General features: G+C 43.0%; 1 protein-coding gene across 2 annotated transcripts in view; it reads right to left on the reverse strand.

The window, feature by feature from the left end:
- Positions 1 to 1377: 1377 nt before the first annotated feature.
- The window catches only part of Maged1 (MAGE family member D1), a 106398-nt gene continuing 89780 nt past the window's right edge, over positions 1378 to 17995 (reverse strand). The window contains exons 1-13 of one of the 2 annotated variants that reach the window (XM_005341913.4): positions 8641 to 8860; positions 8066 to 8139; positions 6628 to 7350; positions 5296 to 5964; positions 5110 to 5173; positions 4818 to 4897; positions 4555 to 4646; positions 4259 to 4338; positions 4125 to 4167; positions 3790 to 3852; positions 3090 to 3204; positions 1797 to 2182; positions 1378 to 1586 (exon numbers count right to left, since the gene is read on the reverse strand). In XM_005341913.4, coding sequence (XP_005341970.1) covers positions 1805 to 2182; positions 3090 to 3204; positions 3790 to 3852; positions 4125 to 4167; positions 4259 to 4338; positions 4555 to 4646; positions 4818 to 4897; positions 5110 to 5173; positions 5296 to 5964; positions 6628 to 7350; positions 8066 to 8110 — 2352 coding nt within the window. In that variant the 5' untranslated portion in view covers positions 8111 to 8139; positions 8641 to 8860 and the 3' untranslated portion in view covers positions 1378 to 1586; positions 1797 to 1804. Of the gene's footprint in view, positions 1587 to 1796; positions 2183 to 3089; positions 3205 to 3789; positions 3853 to 4124; positions 4168 to 4258; positions 4339 to 4554; positions 4647 to 4817; positions 4898 to 5109; positions 5174 to 5295; positions 5965 to 6627; positions 7351 to 8065; positions 8140 to 8640; positions 8861 to 17995 lie in introns of those variants that run through there. The other variant, XM_021721177.3, reaches the window with a different exon arrangement.

A 17995-nucleotide genomic window follows, 5' to 3' on the forward strand; every position in this document is an offset into this window, starting at 1 on the left:
TTGGTGGCTTACAGATACATGGTTTGTTCTTTTCTGAGGCTACCTGAATGTGGAAGATGTGAAAACACACTGAGAGAAGCCTGAGGCAAGTGGGGGACTCCACATTCAAGCCTGCTGTGGACACAGCATGTGGTGAAAGCACCCTCTCCCACAGAAAGGCTGCCCCAACCCCAGATTTCAGCTGCTTCATGTCACCAGGAAGAAAACCCCAGAAATACAGGAACCACAGCAGTCTGAGTCACCAGATGCAAGACTAGGACACTCTATGCTGAAAAGGCCTCAGGCTGATTCCCCCAAGCCTTTCAGAGAAGAGTATCAGGACCTAGACCTGGCTGAAAAAAGGGAGTCTAGCAGTGAAGACAAGAGACAGGGGAGGGACTAGGGTCATATACTGACTTCTGTCTCATTTCTGTTAAGCAAGGGCCTTTATAGAATTCAAACATCATCTGAAAGCCTGAAAAAGCTCTGAACACTCTCTACCCATTACTGAGCTTTTTACAATGGGTCAACTTGCCTTTGCTCATTTCCTATGCCAGAAGCTCTTGCCTATGCCCTTGTCTTCATGCCCAGATACCACGAAACTCTTAAGTTGTGGTCTAGGCATAATTTCATTCTCAGTGGGAGAGCCTTGCTTCCAGCACAGACCTTCAGTAATCAAGCCAGGTCGCTGTTCAGTCACAGCAAAAGGCTGTCTAACTTTGGAGCTTTGTCTTACTTAATCCTTCTTCTCTATACAACAAAGGCTCCTCTTTCTCCCTGCAGGAAAGAAGAGGCCATTGTAAGTCCTCCTTCACTGTCCATAAAACCCTGTCTCTATGATAAAGCCTGGTTCTGTGGGGGTGAGGAATGATGAGGGTTTCCTAGAGGGATAGGCTAACTGGGCTGCATTCCCAGAGATGGGAGGAGGCATGGACAATGTGGCTATGGGTATATTTTCTTCCTGATTTTGGCACGTGGCTCCTACTGTTCTTACTCCTACTCCTATCTCCATCCTTGGAGATATTTCACTTCCCACATGGACAGTATAACCAACTTACTGATTCATCTCTCCCCTTCAACTCCCACTCTGAACCTTGTCATTACTTGGAGTTCTCCCTCATTTCTTCTCTCTCAATATCACTCCAGGACATGTAACAGTGTATCTACACGTTTTTGAGATATTTACTGAATAAACTACATTATTCTTGGGTCTCTTGTGTGCACTATGGTTCCTTCCTTTTGGTTCCCAATCCATTAGCTGGATCCTCCCACATTTCAAAGGTGAAAGCTGATCCACCCTTCAGGTTAGAGCTGATGTCCTCTCACATTAAATATGTTGATCTCTCCCTGAATACAAAAAAAAAAAAAACAGAAAAAAGAAGAACAGAGCACATCAAGTTCACTTTGCAATTTCAATGTTTATTTCTGATACCAAAACTTGACAGCACACAAGGAAAAAAAAGCAATAGACAGGAACAGCAAATAAATTTATCTTGCATGCCACTTTCAGTCAACAGGATGTGGCTCTCTAGATAGCTTGTGTTTAGAAGGAATCTGAGGCTTCAGCCTCACTCAGGGGAAAGACTATTGCAACCGATGAGCAATATCTGTGAACACAAGAAAGAAAAAGTAAAAAAAAAATTAATGATATATATCAAATAACAAGTAACATAAATATCAAACAGTGCTTTCCTATACTTCCATCATCTCCCCAACAAGGATTTCCTATGAATCTTAGCTTATGCAGATATATACAACCCCATCAACCCTATACCCTCCAAGATCCATAACTCCCCAATCCAAATTAATATACCTACCTGAAATCTCACTCGACCCAGAAGAAACCAATGGCACCAAAGTTGGCAGCAAAGTTGGCACTGGCTGTGCCACTGGGGCCAATGATGGGGCCAGCGAAGGTCTGAGGAAATCTGGAGCGGGCATTCTGGTGGTATCTGGCCCAGAAGGTAAACGGGATTCTGGACCAGGGATCTCCAAAATCTCCTTCCTCATCCCAGGTCAGCAGCTCAAACTCAATGTCATCCCAGCTCCAGGGCCCAGACACAGCCTCATCTCCAATTCCCATACGGGTTCTTGCTTCAGCCCGCGCCTCAGCCTCAGCTGCAGCAGCATCCAGAGCATCCAAAGCCTCATCTGCAGCCTCCATGAACTGTGCAGTCCAGTCACGAGGGTCTCTCTTCTGAACCTGACATTAAAAAAAAACAAATAAAAGCTATTTATAACTACTAAAATATAGGATCAACCTAATTGTTCATCAATAGATGAATGGATAAGAAAAAGGTGGTCTATACACACAATGGAATAGTATTTAGCCTTTAAAAAGAAAGAAATCCTAACATTTTTGACAACATGGGTAAAGCTAGAGGACGTTAGGCTAAGTAAATAATTCAGAGGCATAAAGATAAATACTATATAATGTTACTTATGTGTCAAATCTTAAAAAAAAGTCAAAATCATAGAAGTAAAATAGAAAGGTGGATGCTTGGGTCTGGGGTAGAGTAGAGAATGGGGAGATATTGGTTAAGCAGTGGGAATTTTGTTAGATAGGATGAATAATTTCTGGAGATCTACTGTATAACATGATGACTATAGTTAATGTATTACATATATGAAAATTGCTAAGAGCTGGTTTTAATCATTCTTACCACAAAAAAGATGGTAAATATGTGAGGTGATAGTTAGATTTATTTAACCATTCCACAATATATAAATACATAAAAACATCACATTGTACCCCACAAATATGTACAATTTTTATTAGTCAATTAAAAAAAAACAAAAAAAGCCAACGTTTAAAAAAAAACCCAGGTAACCCATAAATATATATAATTTTTACCGACTATGCCTTAATAAAGCTTGGAAAAAATTAAAATATACTAAAAAAACCTGACCAAAAAAGAAAACAATACAAAACTCATAACAGTATTAGTTACTATATATTAGGCATCCAATACATACTAAGCACCTAAATTTGTGTTATTGCTTACATAACAACAACAACATACCTAGGATCTCATTCCTAATCTGGGCCTTTCCCAGCCAGTGATACCTCATCCCTTAACCTATCAATTCTGGAGCAGTTCCTCCATTACCTCTGCAATGAATCTCAACACTTTCATCTTGCTAGTCTCATGGTAGGAACGGAGGCCCCAGAGGAACTCATACTCGGGAGGGTTGCTGTTGGGCACTCGTCTGTAGTCCAGGTATCTGAAAGAGCAAACAAGTCTTGTGTCTACCTACCCAAAGAGAGTGGTAGTCCACCAATGCACAATAACCTCAGATTTTGAAACTCCTGATTTCAGGTAGCAACTCTTATTACCAGACTCATTCCTAAACACAATCAGGTTATTTACACTTTAATAATCAGACCTCTGAATTCCTGTGCCAGTGATTCTATAGTACGCAATCATTCAGAGGTGCACAGGAGGCTTGTTTAGGGTCACACAGAGGACAACGCTAACCTCACCCCTCTACCAAAGCTCTAGCTCCAGGTTCTTGTAATCATTTCAGTGAGCCCCCAGATAGGATCACTGCCATCATTATATAGCAGTACAAAAGTCTCTGCCTGCCCTAGGCTTGGAAATGTCTACCATGGGGATGGAGGACAGGTTTTGCTTGTAAAACAACTATGCTGTAGAAAAATTCAACCTCAAGGAGTAACTCCTAATTACATATTTTGTGAGCTTACATACAGGTATAGTTAAGAAATGAGCTTAGAAGGGGATTTCTGAGGCAGACCATCACACAGTCAGAATCATGATACCCAGAAAAGACCCCTTAGGCATCACTTACTTTTGCTTTACAAACTCATAAGTAAGAAGTTTTCTCAGATCTCCAAGGAGGGGATGTCTCACCCTAACAGTTAAAAAATGAAAAGAAAGGAATCTATAATCAGAAATTACTTGACTTTGCCCAAAGAAAAGCGAAGAGCTTTCTAGCACAAGGTCAGAGATGAGAAAAAAGGCAGAGAGTTCAGGACTATTTCCCCATCCTCCCAGGTAACATCCTTGGGCTCTGGTTCTTCCCAAACCAAACCCCCAGACCACCAGGTTAATGCAATCCTGGGACCATCCTCTATTGCCAAAGGATGATTCAAACAGGCAAGCGATGAGAGAGCCCAATCATACCCAGGACGCAGTCCCATCTTGCGTAGTGCCTCCCAGAGGACAGCTGCAATGGGAGGCAAGAGGAGACAAGGCACAGAAAATGAGCATGAAAATCAGGCTGTAGCCAACCCCCAGCTGCAAGTCCAGTCACTCACCCTCACTGGCACGGTTGCCATTCATGAAGATGACACCCAGAATCACTAAGAGGAGACCCAGCTTGGGTGTGTCTTTGGTCCTAAAAGAGTACAAAAAGAACATGTTTTCAGCAGAGAGACCCCAGACCACTTACCCATCTAGCTTCCCCAACATTCATTAGTGAGGAGAGAATTATATCCCAGCTCTGCCCATGACCTGCTATGTGAACCTGAATCCTGGACCCTGACCTATTTGAAATTCCCGGAAAAAAAGCATCACTGAGAAAGGCCATGTTCCACCTCCTCTCCCATCTTACGTTCCCAGTATGCCAGCCAGGGACTCAGGGGTACTGATGAGAATATACAGGTGTTCTTCCTTGTCAATTTCCTTCAGCTGAATCCCAAATTTCTATAGGGGAAAGAAAACAGACTATGAAATTACAAAATTTATCACAAAATTTACCCAGACACTGTCAATCACCTCCCTGTGTGACTGCCCTAAATTCCCAGTAGGAACCCTATGAATCTTTGAAATCAAGACTTTCCCCATCATTCCTGTCCCTCAGAGCTGCCTTCTCACCTTCTCCAGGACAAAGCATGCCCGTTCAATGATTTCTGGGTAAACATCAGTGTATTCTCGGATGATATCCCTTAGCATTTCTGTAAGGAGAGAAAAGGGAGCACCTGGGCTGAGCAGGGCCATAGAGCAGTAACCCCTTTGCCAGCCTTACTGAGGATAATACAGCTAATGTCCTCAAAGGTAGAAAATAAAGAACTAGCTATGAAATTGAGGGGACATATAAGCAAAGGGATGACCATAAAGCAAAGGGAGGGGCAGGGAAAATCTCTGGAAGAGGGCACTGGATGCCTACCTGAGCGCTTGATGGGCACCTTTGTGTAGTCTTTAAGCATCAGGTACTTGACCAACTTATTTGCCTGAGAGGAGAAAAGAAAATCATCAAAGCTTTAATGTTTGCAGAAAATTTGGTTCATTATAAATGGGAGACAACAACAACATAAAAAAGCAAGAGAAGTGAGTGGGAAGGCATAGCTCTTACTCTTTCCTGAAGAAGGGCCACATCTCGCGGTTGTGGGGCACCAGGGTTCTGTGAGGCACGCGAGTTGGGGGAGGGTCTCAGGTTAGGTGAGGGTCGCAGGTTCTGCCAGTCAGGTGGAATTGGCCAGTCGGCAGGGATCCAGTCAGGTGGCAGTGGCCAGTCAGTAGGAAGTGGCCAATCCGGTGGCAGTGGCCAATCAGGTGGTAGCGGCCAATCAGGAGGGCCTTGCCAGTCTGGAGGGCCCTGCCAGCCAGGTGGGGTCTGCCATCCAGGTGGGGTCTGCCATCCAGGTGGATTCTGCCAGGCCAGTGGGTTTGGCCAGACAACTGGGCCAGGCCAGACAATGGGATTTGGCCAGATCACAGGGTTCTGCCAGATCACTGGGTTTGGCCAGATCACTGGATTCTGCCAAGCGACCGGGTTTTGCCAGGCTGGTGGGGTCTGCCTAGCTGGGGGGCTCTGACGTGCTGGTGGGGTCTGCCTGGCTGTCTGGTTTTGCCAGCCAGATGGATTCTGCCAAGCCAATGGGGTCTGCCAGAGCACATTAGGGGGTGCACCAGGTGGGTTCTGAGTGGTCACTGGAACTGGTGCAGACCTCCAGGTCCCTGCAGGCAGTGGGGCCCGCCTCTGATCCCCACTGCTGTTCTCTTCCACATTCAAGTTATTAATCTGCAACATCAGAGAGAAGAAAAGTTGAGGGTAACTAGTTGGTCCTATATCCTTACCCTATCTATTCCAGGAAGGTCCCCTAAACCCTCACCTGTATTGACAGCCACCTGACCACTGGCCATTGGTCACCCTGAGTCTGAGGTTTGTCTTTCCCTGTCTTCCATTTAAGAATTTCATCTCTAAATCAGGTCAAAAGCAACCCGAGGTTGGAGGCTTGAGGCTTACTCTTCCTGGCTCTGCTTATATCATCCTGAATGAATCATTCAAGTCAATTCATCTCTCTGGGACTTAATTTCCTCCTCTGTAAAACTCAAGTATGATCCCTAGATAGTAAGAGGTATTTTCAAGATTTAATGAGATAACCTGTGTGAGGGGGCCTAGCTCAAGACCTAACATGGTGGCTGCTATCAAAATGTAAAATGACTTAACATGGTGGCTGCTCTCAAAATGTAAAATGACTTAACATGGTGGCTGCTGTCAACATGCCTACGTATTAACTCTCCATTAGTCTGTGGGCACTCAGCGGACAGAAATAAACATTCACCTTAACATCCCCTTCAGCCTAGCCAAGTACAGGCAATTACATACACTTGTTCAGAAAAAAAGAACCTCAGAGAAGAAAGGAGAGAACCCAAAGCAAAGTGAAGCTAGCGGGGATCTCACCTTGCGAGTCCTCTTTCCCCGAATTATAGTCCGGGACTCCAGATTCTGAGCCTGGGAACCATCTGCAGATGTCTGCGCAGCTGCACCGTCAGGTTCAGAGATACTTGGGTTTGTCTCTATGTCAGGTGGGGAAGCAGCCATTTTGGTTTGGTTTACATTCTGGTTCTGGGTATCGGCTGTAGGAGCCTTAGTGGTATCATTCCAAGCCTTAAAGGCTGTCTTAGGCCGGTTGTTGGCCACCTCACTGGCATTAGGAGGCTGAGAGAAATTGTAGGTGGTGTTTGGGCCCACCTTAGTAGTGGCATTCTGGCCCTTAAAGGCCATTTCAGACTTGTTAGTAGCTAGTTCACCTGTAGTTGCTGCCTGGGAAAAATCATAGGCAGCATTAGGGCCTTTTGGGGTGGCATTCTGAGACTTAAAGGCTGCCTTAGGGTGATTGTTGGGCATTTCATTGGCATTATGTGCCTGAGAGAAATCATAGACACCATTTGGGCCTTTTGTGGTGGCATTCTGGGCTTTAAAGGCTGTCTTAGGCCTAGCTGCAGCTGCTGAGACCTGAATGTCAGCCATCTCATTGGCAGTTGGGGGCTGTGAACTCTGGGGACTAGCATTCGGCATGCTGGCAGCTGCTGTGGCCTGGTTGGTAGGTGGAGCCTCCGATATCTGGATCGCCTCCATCAAGGTCTGCATAAGCAAGGCGCTGTCTTCCACAGAGGCCTCAGCCTGCAAAATACAGGGGGAAAAAATTCAATGTCTGGGCCTCAGAAGCAGGAGGAGGGGCGCAGCGCAGTAGGGGAGCTGCAGGAGGCAGTTGGTGCAAAACCTGGAGAGGCTGGGACACACCTAGGGAGCAGACTAGGGTCGAAGGGGGGCGGGGCGGGTGCAGAACCTGGGACGGGTGGAGGGGGCGGACGCAGGGGCAAGACGAGGGGCGGGGCAGCGTGCAGAGTTGCGCTAACCGAGTGGGGAGGGGGGTGCTGAGGGACGGAGGAGTGGGCTCAGGGAAGAGCCAGTGGGGCTTGCGGAGGGAGCTTAGGACGCGAGGCGGAGCGAGGAGTTGAGGAGCACAAGGGGGGTCGCCCAAGGGGGGAATGCGGGAGAAAGGGAGGGTGGAGGCGGGAGGTTGGGGGAGGGGGCGACAGACTGCTCCACACGCGTCAGGACTGTGGAAAAAAAAAAATGGTTCCTTACCCAACCCGCATTCTCTGGGCAGATTGCCCTGACTACTAACAGGGTCTCCCCTTTCTCTGAGCAGGGACTGATGGCTGAAAAGGGCCGCCCCACCCCCCTTTGATAAACGCTGGGAATTTGAAAGACGAAGGAGTCTAGGCACGAAAAGAGGGCAAAATCGGATCCTGGCGTGTGGGCGACCCGTGGGGCCCGAGGGCGGGGGGAGTGTCTGCCCGGGAAATGGTGGGGTGGGGAGCGGAGATCTCACCTGGTAGCCGAGGAGGCCCGCACCACGGTCCATTTTCTGAGCCATGGCTCCTGTCCCTCTGGCGAGAGCGGAGCCTGAGGGTTGTGGAAGAGGAGCTGGGCGTTATACCACCGAGGGCAAACACGGAGGGCCCAAATGAGGGGTGTGCGTGCGCGTGGTTTGATTGTGGGGGCGGAGGAGGGGCTGGATGTGAGGAGGGACGGAGCGGGAAAAGTGAGCGGGCGTCCCGATGGAGATTCTGGATCTCTAGAAGCTTGACAGGGAGAAGCTTCCCAATCAGGGTTCGGGTTAGGATAGGATTCGCGCTCGGGAAGTTGAATGGAGGTTTCGAATCAGGAAGAATAACAGTACAGACAGAGATCGAGAAATCTGTGAGGATTCTGTGAGGAACGATGGCAGGGATTGGTCAGGGGTTCCGAGGGTGATACGGGGGTTCGAATCAGGAAAGAGCGGGTGGGGGATGTGGGGAGTCAGGCAATGGAGAGGGGTTCCGAATCCAAGGTAAAGGGGGTCGGGGGCAGAAAATGGGGAGCCCGCACCAGGGGGCAGATGCCCGGTCTGGGGGCTAATCTCACCTTGCCTCAGGCCCCAACCCCAAACCCCTCGTTGCCTCCCTTCTTCACGACTCAGAGGATCGGGATAGCTGTGCTCGGCTCTCAGCAGCCGCACTCTCTCCTTACCCAGGAGAAAATGCCAGCGCGGCAGCTTAGACGACCCCGCCTCTTCGCCTAATATACCACCCACCGCCTCAGGACGCCGCGCGCATGCGCAAGAGCTAACCGACCAAATAAGAGTCCCGCCTGCTTTCCCAACAAAAGCTTCGTCCTGGAGACTACGACGCGCATGTGCACTGGAAGAAGGTCCCACCCCTTTGCCAACACACCACCCCACCACCAACCAGGTCGACAGTGTACAGCAGTTCCTCCCCTTCCTCTACATCCCCTCCCCCAACAGATGCGCTGAGCCTCTTGGTCCCACCCCTAGCCCCACACATCGGCCCCCTACCTTTTCCGCAATGCGTCTCTATTCTGCCCCTCCCCTATTCAAGGCCCCAGGGTCAGAACTGCTGGCTTCTCTACCGCCTGCAGAGTACCGCTTAGGTCTCTATTGAGGGTATCTCTGTAGGGGGTCTCTATTTGCAACAAGTGCTAGGCCTCCCCTGGAGTTCATTTACTTTGCAACCCAGGAAAGGGAAGGCCAGAGGATACACTGTTGAAAGAGGTAAAATATATGCCCGCCACATGACTTACATGTTCCCCCTCACTAGCGCCCAGGCTCAGAACACTAGCTTCCCTCCTGCCTTTTTTTTTTTTTTTTGCAGCTCCAGCCATGGAAACATTTTGTGAGGGGAAGGGGAGTGGGCAGAGAAAAGCACAGCTTGTACCTCACAGCAGGATCAGTGTGGTGGCTTATTTTCCTGACATAGCAGCCCTGGAAGGTGGATGGGAGCCTCCCCATTTTACAGACCAGGGAAGCTGAGGCACAGGGTGCATGGGCCACACAAGGTCACAGAGCCAGTAAATAGAAATGCAAAATCTGGGTATGGGTTTTCCTGAATGCAAAGCCTCTGTTCTGCTTGTGCTGGCCTGGGGACCAAGGCAAGCTTCCCTCCTCCATTTGAGAAACAGACCACCCCCACCCCTACATCTGCCCCCAAACAAGCAAGGGCTGCATTCCAGGAGGCCTAAGCTCAGGCTCTGCATTCAAGACCCAGAACCATGCCTGCTCTATGTGGTAGGACTGGATCCTACACTGGGCCCTCTCTCTGCTCCCACTCTCAAGACTCTTTCCTAGGAGTGACAGCATCACCCTGCCCCCCAACGTTTTCCCGGAACACACAAGTCAGGCACTTGTGTGTCTGTGCCATGGCAAGCCCTGCTTCAGAGTCAATGGCCTCCTGCTTCCTTCCAGGCCTGAGGCCTGAGACAGCTGTGGTCTTGCAGAAAGAAGCTGGGCTGGGCTTCAGAATTCCAGAGATGGAGTGCCTGGCTTCTCTGTCCCTGGCAGCTGAACCCCTTTGGGTCACTTGACTTCTGAGCCTGCTTTCTCAGTATGCAGAGTGGGAAGCACAGAAAATGGGGTCCTGCTCAAGGACACACAGGCTACTCTGCTTCCAGGATGGCTGGAGAGGCTCAAAAAGCCAGAAAACGTAGACACATGTGAGATGACTCAAACCGAACTGATACTTTGCCAGAATCCAAGGCAGATCTTTGTACACTTCCCATTTGTTCTGGCATCAGCTCCTGCCAGGAGACTGCATACGAAAGGAAGCTAATGCTAGGAAGGACTGCAGCATTTGGTCCCCAAGGGCCAACATCAATTCTGCCTGGCTGGATGACTTTCCTCATCTGTTGCATAGCAACCTCCCCTGTCAGCTGCCTGTTTTTCCTCAGCACTTCCTCTGTAAAGTGTCTGCAGTGAGACGTGATCAGACTCTGGAAAGGAGATCTGAAACACCATTTTATATACTATCTTCTTCCATATCTGTATCTCCAGTCCTGACATGGCCTATGAATTCTAGATCCCTAATCCAACTGCCTGCCTCACTTATCCAATTGGATCCCTCTGGTACTCAAAATAACAGGTCTTAAACTGAGTCCTTCCTCTCTTCCATCTCCTCTAGTTGTACCCTTCTCTCTACAGTAGAATATAAACTGCTTAGAGAGATAGATTGTTGTCTGTTTTATTCATTTGCATCCTCAGAATATACAACAATGCCTGAAACACTTTATATGCTCAATAAATATTAATTTGATGAATGAATGAATCATACTGCTAAAGCAAGAAATCCAAGAGACATTTTTCCTGGGATCAATTAACTTATTTTTCATTATACAAATACTACATTGTCATTATAAAATCTATTTATTATTAAAGCTTCAAATATTATCTAAATATTGTAGACATTATGTAAACATCATCTTGAGAAAGTTGCTAAGATTTTACCACTTTATGCATAATAAATACATGAAAAATCTTACATCAAAAGGATTATAGAAATGCCATAAATATTTTAAATTGAATTCTTTTGCTTACTGCTTTCTATTCTTTCACTTCTATCTTCACCTGCCAGACATAGCTCTAACTTCAAAAAGCTATGTTTCATTGTTTTACAAGAATTAAGATATTTCATAAACTTTTATGCATCTGATTTACATCATTTAACAACATCAACCTGACTCATTCTTTTAAATGTCTGCATAATATTCCACAATGGGTGTGAACAAGAATGCAAATTTCCCCTCACAGATATTCATATAAGTCATAAGGTTTTGAGGAGGAGGGGCATCTACAAAAACCACTTCAATCAAAACACCTCTATACATATTCTTTTTTTTTTCATCTTTCTTTCTTTTTTTTTTCTTTTTTTGTACTGGGGATTGAACTCAGGGGCATTCAACCACTGAGCCACATCCCCAGCCCTATTTTGTATTTTATTTAGAGACAGGATCTCACTGAGTTGCTTGGCGCCTAGCTTTTGCTGAGGCTGGCTTTGATCCTCCTGTCTCAGTCTCCTGAGCTGCTGGGATTACAGGCATGTGCCACCACACCCAGCTATTCTCATTTTAATGCGTGATGTGTTTTATTTCTAAAACATCACGTGCCCAAAAGTAAGGTTGACATACTCTACAGTGCCTCATATTATAAGACTTTTTCAAATTTTCCCAGGCTGATGCATATTTATGGACATTTTTGTGTTTTATTTATGCTTCTGGAATTAGTGTGGCAGAACACAGTAATGGACATATTAAATTTCTTTAGTGAAGTGTGTGTGCAAGTCTTTTATCTATTTTTTATTTGGGTATTCTGTCTTTGTCTTGTTGATTTTTAGGGATTTTTTTTTTTTTACCCAGGGGCACTCTGCCACTGAGCTATATCCCCAGCACCTCCCCCACTTTATTTATTTATTTATTTTTGCAGTACTGGGGATTGAATCCAGGGTTTCACACATGCTAAGTAAGCCCTCCGCCACTGAGGTACTTCTCCAACCCACTTTTTATTTCTTATTTTGAAATAGGATCTTGCTAAATTGCCCAGGCTGGCTTGATACTTGCAATCCTCCTGCCTTTGCCTCCAGAGTCACTAGGATTACAGGAGAGTGTGCCACCATGCTCAGCTTTAGGAGTTCACATTTCAGTAAGCTAATACAAGTGCATATACTTTATATTACAGAACAGTTGCTACTGAAAATGCCACAAAGGCCAGAATATTCACATCCCCTTGGCACCTAAGAGAATTTGATCTCATATTTACCAGTGCTGCAAGCTTCCAAAGACAACTCTCAAAGTCAGTGATTTATTAGAAAGACTCATAGATCTCACAAAAAGTGATATACATATGACATGCTTTATTGTAATGAAGGGATATAGATGAAAGTCAACAAAGGTAAAAGGTACATACAGGACAGACCAGACATGAATTGTCATTTGTTGTCTCCCAAAGGAGTTGTATGGTTGGTGCTTAATTCTCCCAACAATGTGAAAAAAATGTAAGGAACATTGTCAACAGGGATGTTCACCCAGGACTTAGTACCTAGGGTTTTTACTGGGGGTCAGTCGGCTAATCCCCAAGCACCTGAGTTAGTTATTCAGTCTCCAGACTAATACCCCAAAGCCCAAAGTTCCTACCATAAAACTTTGTTAGTATAAACAGTCTGATGTGGCTCAAGGCCCTGGGCAAACAAAGACACTCAAATCAGGCAGAATATTTTCCAAGGGCTTAGAGGTTACCTCCCAAAGTTGCTCAAGAGCCAGACCTTTCTTTGTACAAGACATTTTTGTTTTGGAATGCACAGGGTTTGGAACACTCCAGACCTGCTGAATCAAACTTTTCACTGTGCAGTCACAACACCCACCTAACTTATTCTGAGTGATTAAAAAATGCAATGATGGAATCCATTGTCCTAGTTCTGGTAGTAGGAGCAGAAGTCACAAGAAAATGCAATTTCCAGGGTGGGCATTGGTAACAAGGCCAGTATCCACAGTCCAGTGTTCAATAGCGGCAACAATATTTAATGGAATGATTTCTCAAGTACAGCTGGTGTCCAGCAACTTTTAGCAATATTTTCTTAATTGCACTACTTTATAAAGTTTTTAGAATTCTTTTTATTTTGAAATAGAGATACATAGAAAATTGCAAAGATAGTACAGGAAGGTTCTATGTACCCCTCTCCATCTACTTCCTCAAATATTTACATGGACATAATATAGGACAAAATCAAATATAGTATAATAACATGCCACTTTATCACATGAGGATGTCTCTATAAATCACCACAGCAATCAAGATATGGAATTATTGCATTAATACAAAGATTTCCCTCATACTCCCTGTTTAACATCACACTAATCTCTTTTCTCTCACCTTAAACTCTTACAGCTGCTAATGTGCTCTCTGTCTCTGTAAGTTTATCATTTCAATGTTATGAAAATGGAATCATACAATATGTCACATTTTGAGAATCGACTTTTTTCACACCAGAGTAATGCCTGGGAGATACATCCAGTCTGTTTTGTGTTTCAATAGTTTGTTTCTTTTTATTGCTGAGTACTATTCCATAGCATCGATGTGCTGCAGTTGATTTATACATAACTCATCCACTGAAAACACATATGGGTCATTTCCAGTTTGTGATTATAATGAATAAAGCTGCTATAAACATTTGTGTACAAGTTGTGTGTGTGCGTGAACACAGGTTCCCACTTCTCTGCAACAAATGTCCAAGAGTGCAATTGCTGGGTCTTATAGTAAGTACATGTTAGTTTTAAAAAGAAACTACCAAACTTTCTTAGAGTGGATTACCATTTTACACTCCATTCAACAATATGTGAGTGATCCAGCTTCTCCAAATCCTTGACAGTATCTGCTAGTTGTTTTGTTGTTGTTTTCTGGGGGGGAGGGGTATGTTACCAGGGATTGAACATAGGTGTGCCTAACTACTGAGCCATATAACTAGTCCTTTTTATTTTTATTTTACTTTTTTAAGTTTTGAGACAGGGTCTCATTAAGTTGCTTAGAGCTTTGAACTCATGATCCTCCTGCCTCAGCCTCCCAAGTCGCTGGGATTAAAGGCGTGTGCCACTGTGCCCAGCTGTTAATTGTTTTTAGCCACAGGCGTGTAGTAATATCAGATTGTAGTTTAAATTTGCATTTCCTTAATGCTTGTGTTGAATATATTTTCATGTGCTTATCTGCCATCCATATATCTTCTTTGATGAAATGTCTCTTGTCATTTTCTAATTGGAATTTTTGCTTTCCTTCTAGCTTTTTAAAAATGTTTAATCTTGAGAATTTATATATATATATATATATATATATATATGCCATATATCCTTTGTCAGATACATGGTTTACAAATATTTTCTTCCTGTTTATAGCTTGTCTTCTTATCTTCTGAATATTCTTCTGTAAAGCAAAAATTTGAATTTCGAGGAAGTCCACTTAATTGATTTTTTTCCTTGTAAGGACTGTGGATTTATGTCATTTCTAAGAACTTTCCCACAAATTCTAGGATCTGAAGATTTTTCTCTTGTTATATTTTAAAAATCTTATAGCTTTCATTTTTGACATTGAGTCTGCCAACCATTTAGTTTTAAGTTGTTGTTGTTGTTTCTCGTTCAGAGGATTGAACACAGGGCATTGCACATGCCACTTAAGTACTCTACCACTGAGCAACATCCCAGCTCCTAGTTTTATGTTTTGATTAAGGTGTACAGGCTGAGGTTCATTTTTTTCTTGGGGTACAGGAAGTCAGAGCTATGGATATTCAATCACTACAAACAATCCATCCTTGGAACTGAATTCCTTTTTTGCACTTTTGTCAAAAATCATTTGGTAATATTTATGGAAGTCTGTTTCTGAGTTCTCCATTTCATTCCACTGTTTGTTCTGTGTTTCTTCATCTACCAATACTGCAGTCCTGATTACTGTATTCAATAATCTTGAAATTAGGTAGAATGATTTCTCCAATTTTTTCCTTCTTTTTCAAAATTATCTATTAGTTTTTCTACATATTTTGGAATAATCTTGTTTTTATCTACAAAAAATTGCTGTGATTGTGATAAGATTTGCAATCAAATGGCTTATCAATTTGGAAGAATTAATATCTTTTTGATGCTGATTCTTTCAAGCCATGACATAGTATGTCTCTCCATTTACTTTGGTATTCTTTAATTTCTACATTAAACTTTTGTGTATTTTTAGCATATAAGTCCTGTGCGTGTTTTTTAAATTTACATGTGTTTCATTTTTTTAGTCATTTTAAATAGCATTTCGTTTTTAATTTGGGTTTCCACGGGTATATTTCTAGGATCCAGAAATAAAATTGATAATGGTATGTTGATCTTGTATCCTGGGACTTACCAGTTCTATAGTTCTATGAAGGTTTGTTGTTGTTGTTATTGTTGTTTTGTAGATTTTTGGAAACCCCTACACACTATTACGACAGTCTGGAAATAGTTTTATTTCTATTTATTCTGCTAGTTGAAGTTATAGTATAAACTGTTGTGGTTTTGAAAAAATTACCCTCTACTGCTGGGTTGCTAACAGTTTTTATTGTAAATGAGTTGTTGGATTTTCTACAATGATTTAATGAATCGGCAATATAAAACTTTTTTATTATTATTATATTTTTTGGTACCAGGGATTGAATACAAGGGTGCTTAACCACTGAGCAACATCCCCAGCCCTTTTTTAATATTATACTTAGAGACAGGGTCTTGCTAAGTTTCTTAGGGACTCCCTAATTTGCTGAGGCTGATTTTGAACCTGTGATCCTCCTGTCTCAGTCTCCTGAGCCGCTGAGATTAAAAGTGTATCCCACTGCACCTGGCATGAATTTTATTCTTTAGCCTGCTGATATTGTAAAGTACATTACTTTATGAATACTGAATTATACATGAAATAAATTCTATTTGGTCACAGAGTATATCTTTTTCTACATTGCTGTATTTGATTGTCCAATATTTTGTTGAAGATTTTTGCATTTATTTTTCTGAGACATTAATGTATAAGATTCTTTCTTGTACTTTGGTTTTTGGATCAGGGTAACACCAACTTAATAAAATTAATGAGTTATTTTCTCATATTTATGAGATTGTGTAGAAATGGTGTTAAAAAAAATCTCCATTTCTTTCTTTCTTTCTTGGTTCTGGGGATAAAACCCAGGGCCTTACACATGCTAATAAGCACACACACAACCACTAAGCTACACATCCAGCCCCATTTTTTTAGAACAGATTTTTGTTTGTTTGTTTCATACCTTTATGTTATTTATTTATTTATTTACTTATTATGTGGTGCTGAGAATCAATCCAACACCTCACACGAGCTAAGTGAGCGCTCCACTTCTGAACCACAACCCCAGCCCCCCCAGCCCCATTTTTTAAATGGAGAACTGCCTTTAACCATTATTTTAGGATACACAGGTTGGCAGTAATTGTTAGTTTCCCTTCTGCAAATGTCTTGATTTCCTTTTCATTATTAAAGGATATTTTCATTGGGTATATAATTCTGAGTTGATTGTTCTTTCCTTGCATGATCTCCATGACAGAACTGCTGTCACTGGTTTGGTATTCCATATAGGTTTTTTTTTTCTTTATCTCTGATGGATTTCAAAGTATCTTTTTCTGTCGTAAGCATTCAGAAGTTTGAAAATAAAGGGTTTTGGTGTGAGTTTCTTTGACTGTATCCTGTTTGGAATTTGCTCACCTTCATGAATCTAGGGAAATTTCCCCCAAAACTTGGGAAATTTTCATAGCCTTTATATCCTTTTTCAATATCTCTTTTTACTTTATTGTTTTGCTTTTCTTCTGTACCTATAATGACATCAATATTATGTCTAGTGTAATACATTACAAGTGAGGCTTTTAATCTTTTGTTTATTTTTGTTTAAGAGACTATTTTTTCTCTGTTGTTTAGACTGGATAATTTCTATTGTTCTATCTTCAAATTCACTGATTCATTCCTTCTGTTATCTTTAGTGTGCCACTGAGCTCATCTATTGAGGTTTTCCTTTATTAAAGTTCCTTTGATTGGATTTTTCTATTCTTAAATTTCCTATTAATTTCTTTTTATGCTTTCTATTTCTTTATGAGATTTTCTATTTTCTTACTGAGGCTTTCTATTTTATTTGTTCTATGCATGTTCACATTTGATCACTGAAACATTTTTACTGTGACTATTAAAAATATTTGTCAGATGATTCTATTATCTGTGTCATCTTGATGTTGACATATTGTCTTTTCTCATTTATGGTGTGATTATTAAAGTGCTGACTATGGCAAGTGATTTTCAAGTAAATCATAGATATTTTACTTATTATGTTACAAGGAGTTGGATCTTATTCAAATCTTCTCTTTTACTGCATATGGGTGAAGTTCACATTCCCCACTCAGCCTCCATTGACACCTGGAGGAGAGGAGTTCCTTGTTACTGGGCTAAAAGAGTTTCTGCTCCACACTAAGCTTTTACTCTAACTGGAAGACACTCAGGTGCCTAATTATTTCCCCATTGAGACCACTGGTGGATAAATGTCATCATTAGGCTTTTTTTCTTGATATCAAACTATTGGTTAGGGGAGGAGTATTTCATTATCACCCACGGTGGGGCAGGGAGATACAGAAGCCCCATGAGGTACCTACTAACACTAAGGGATCTGAGCTATTCCCGCTCCCCATTCTCCCTTCTCTAACATCACTCAGTAAGGAAATTGGAGATCATTATACCTTGGCAATGGAAGAAGTTTAGGGCCTCTAGTTGGCTTTTACAAGTAGGGCTGGAGCTGCAATCTCCGCTCTGGTGCTTAGCCAGAGTAGAGTGATTATTGTTTGGTATTTCTAAGCTGTCCAATTCTTTGGACAGAGAAATAAAGCAGACTTCAGTTGAAAATTATTATTTTGTCTGTGTCTTTCAGTGTTTCCAGTTTGCAGG

Source organism: Ictidomys tridecemlineatus, chromosome X (assembly GCF_052094955.1).
Source record: "Ictidomys tridecemlineatus isolate mIctTri1 chromosome X, mIctTri1.hap1, whole genome shotgun sequence".
NCBI lineage: Eukaryota > Metazoa > Chordata > Mammalia > Rodentia > Sciuridae > Ictidomys > Ictidomys tridecemlineatus.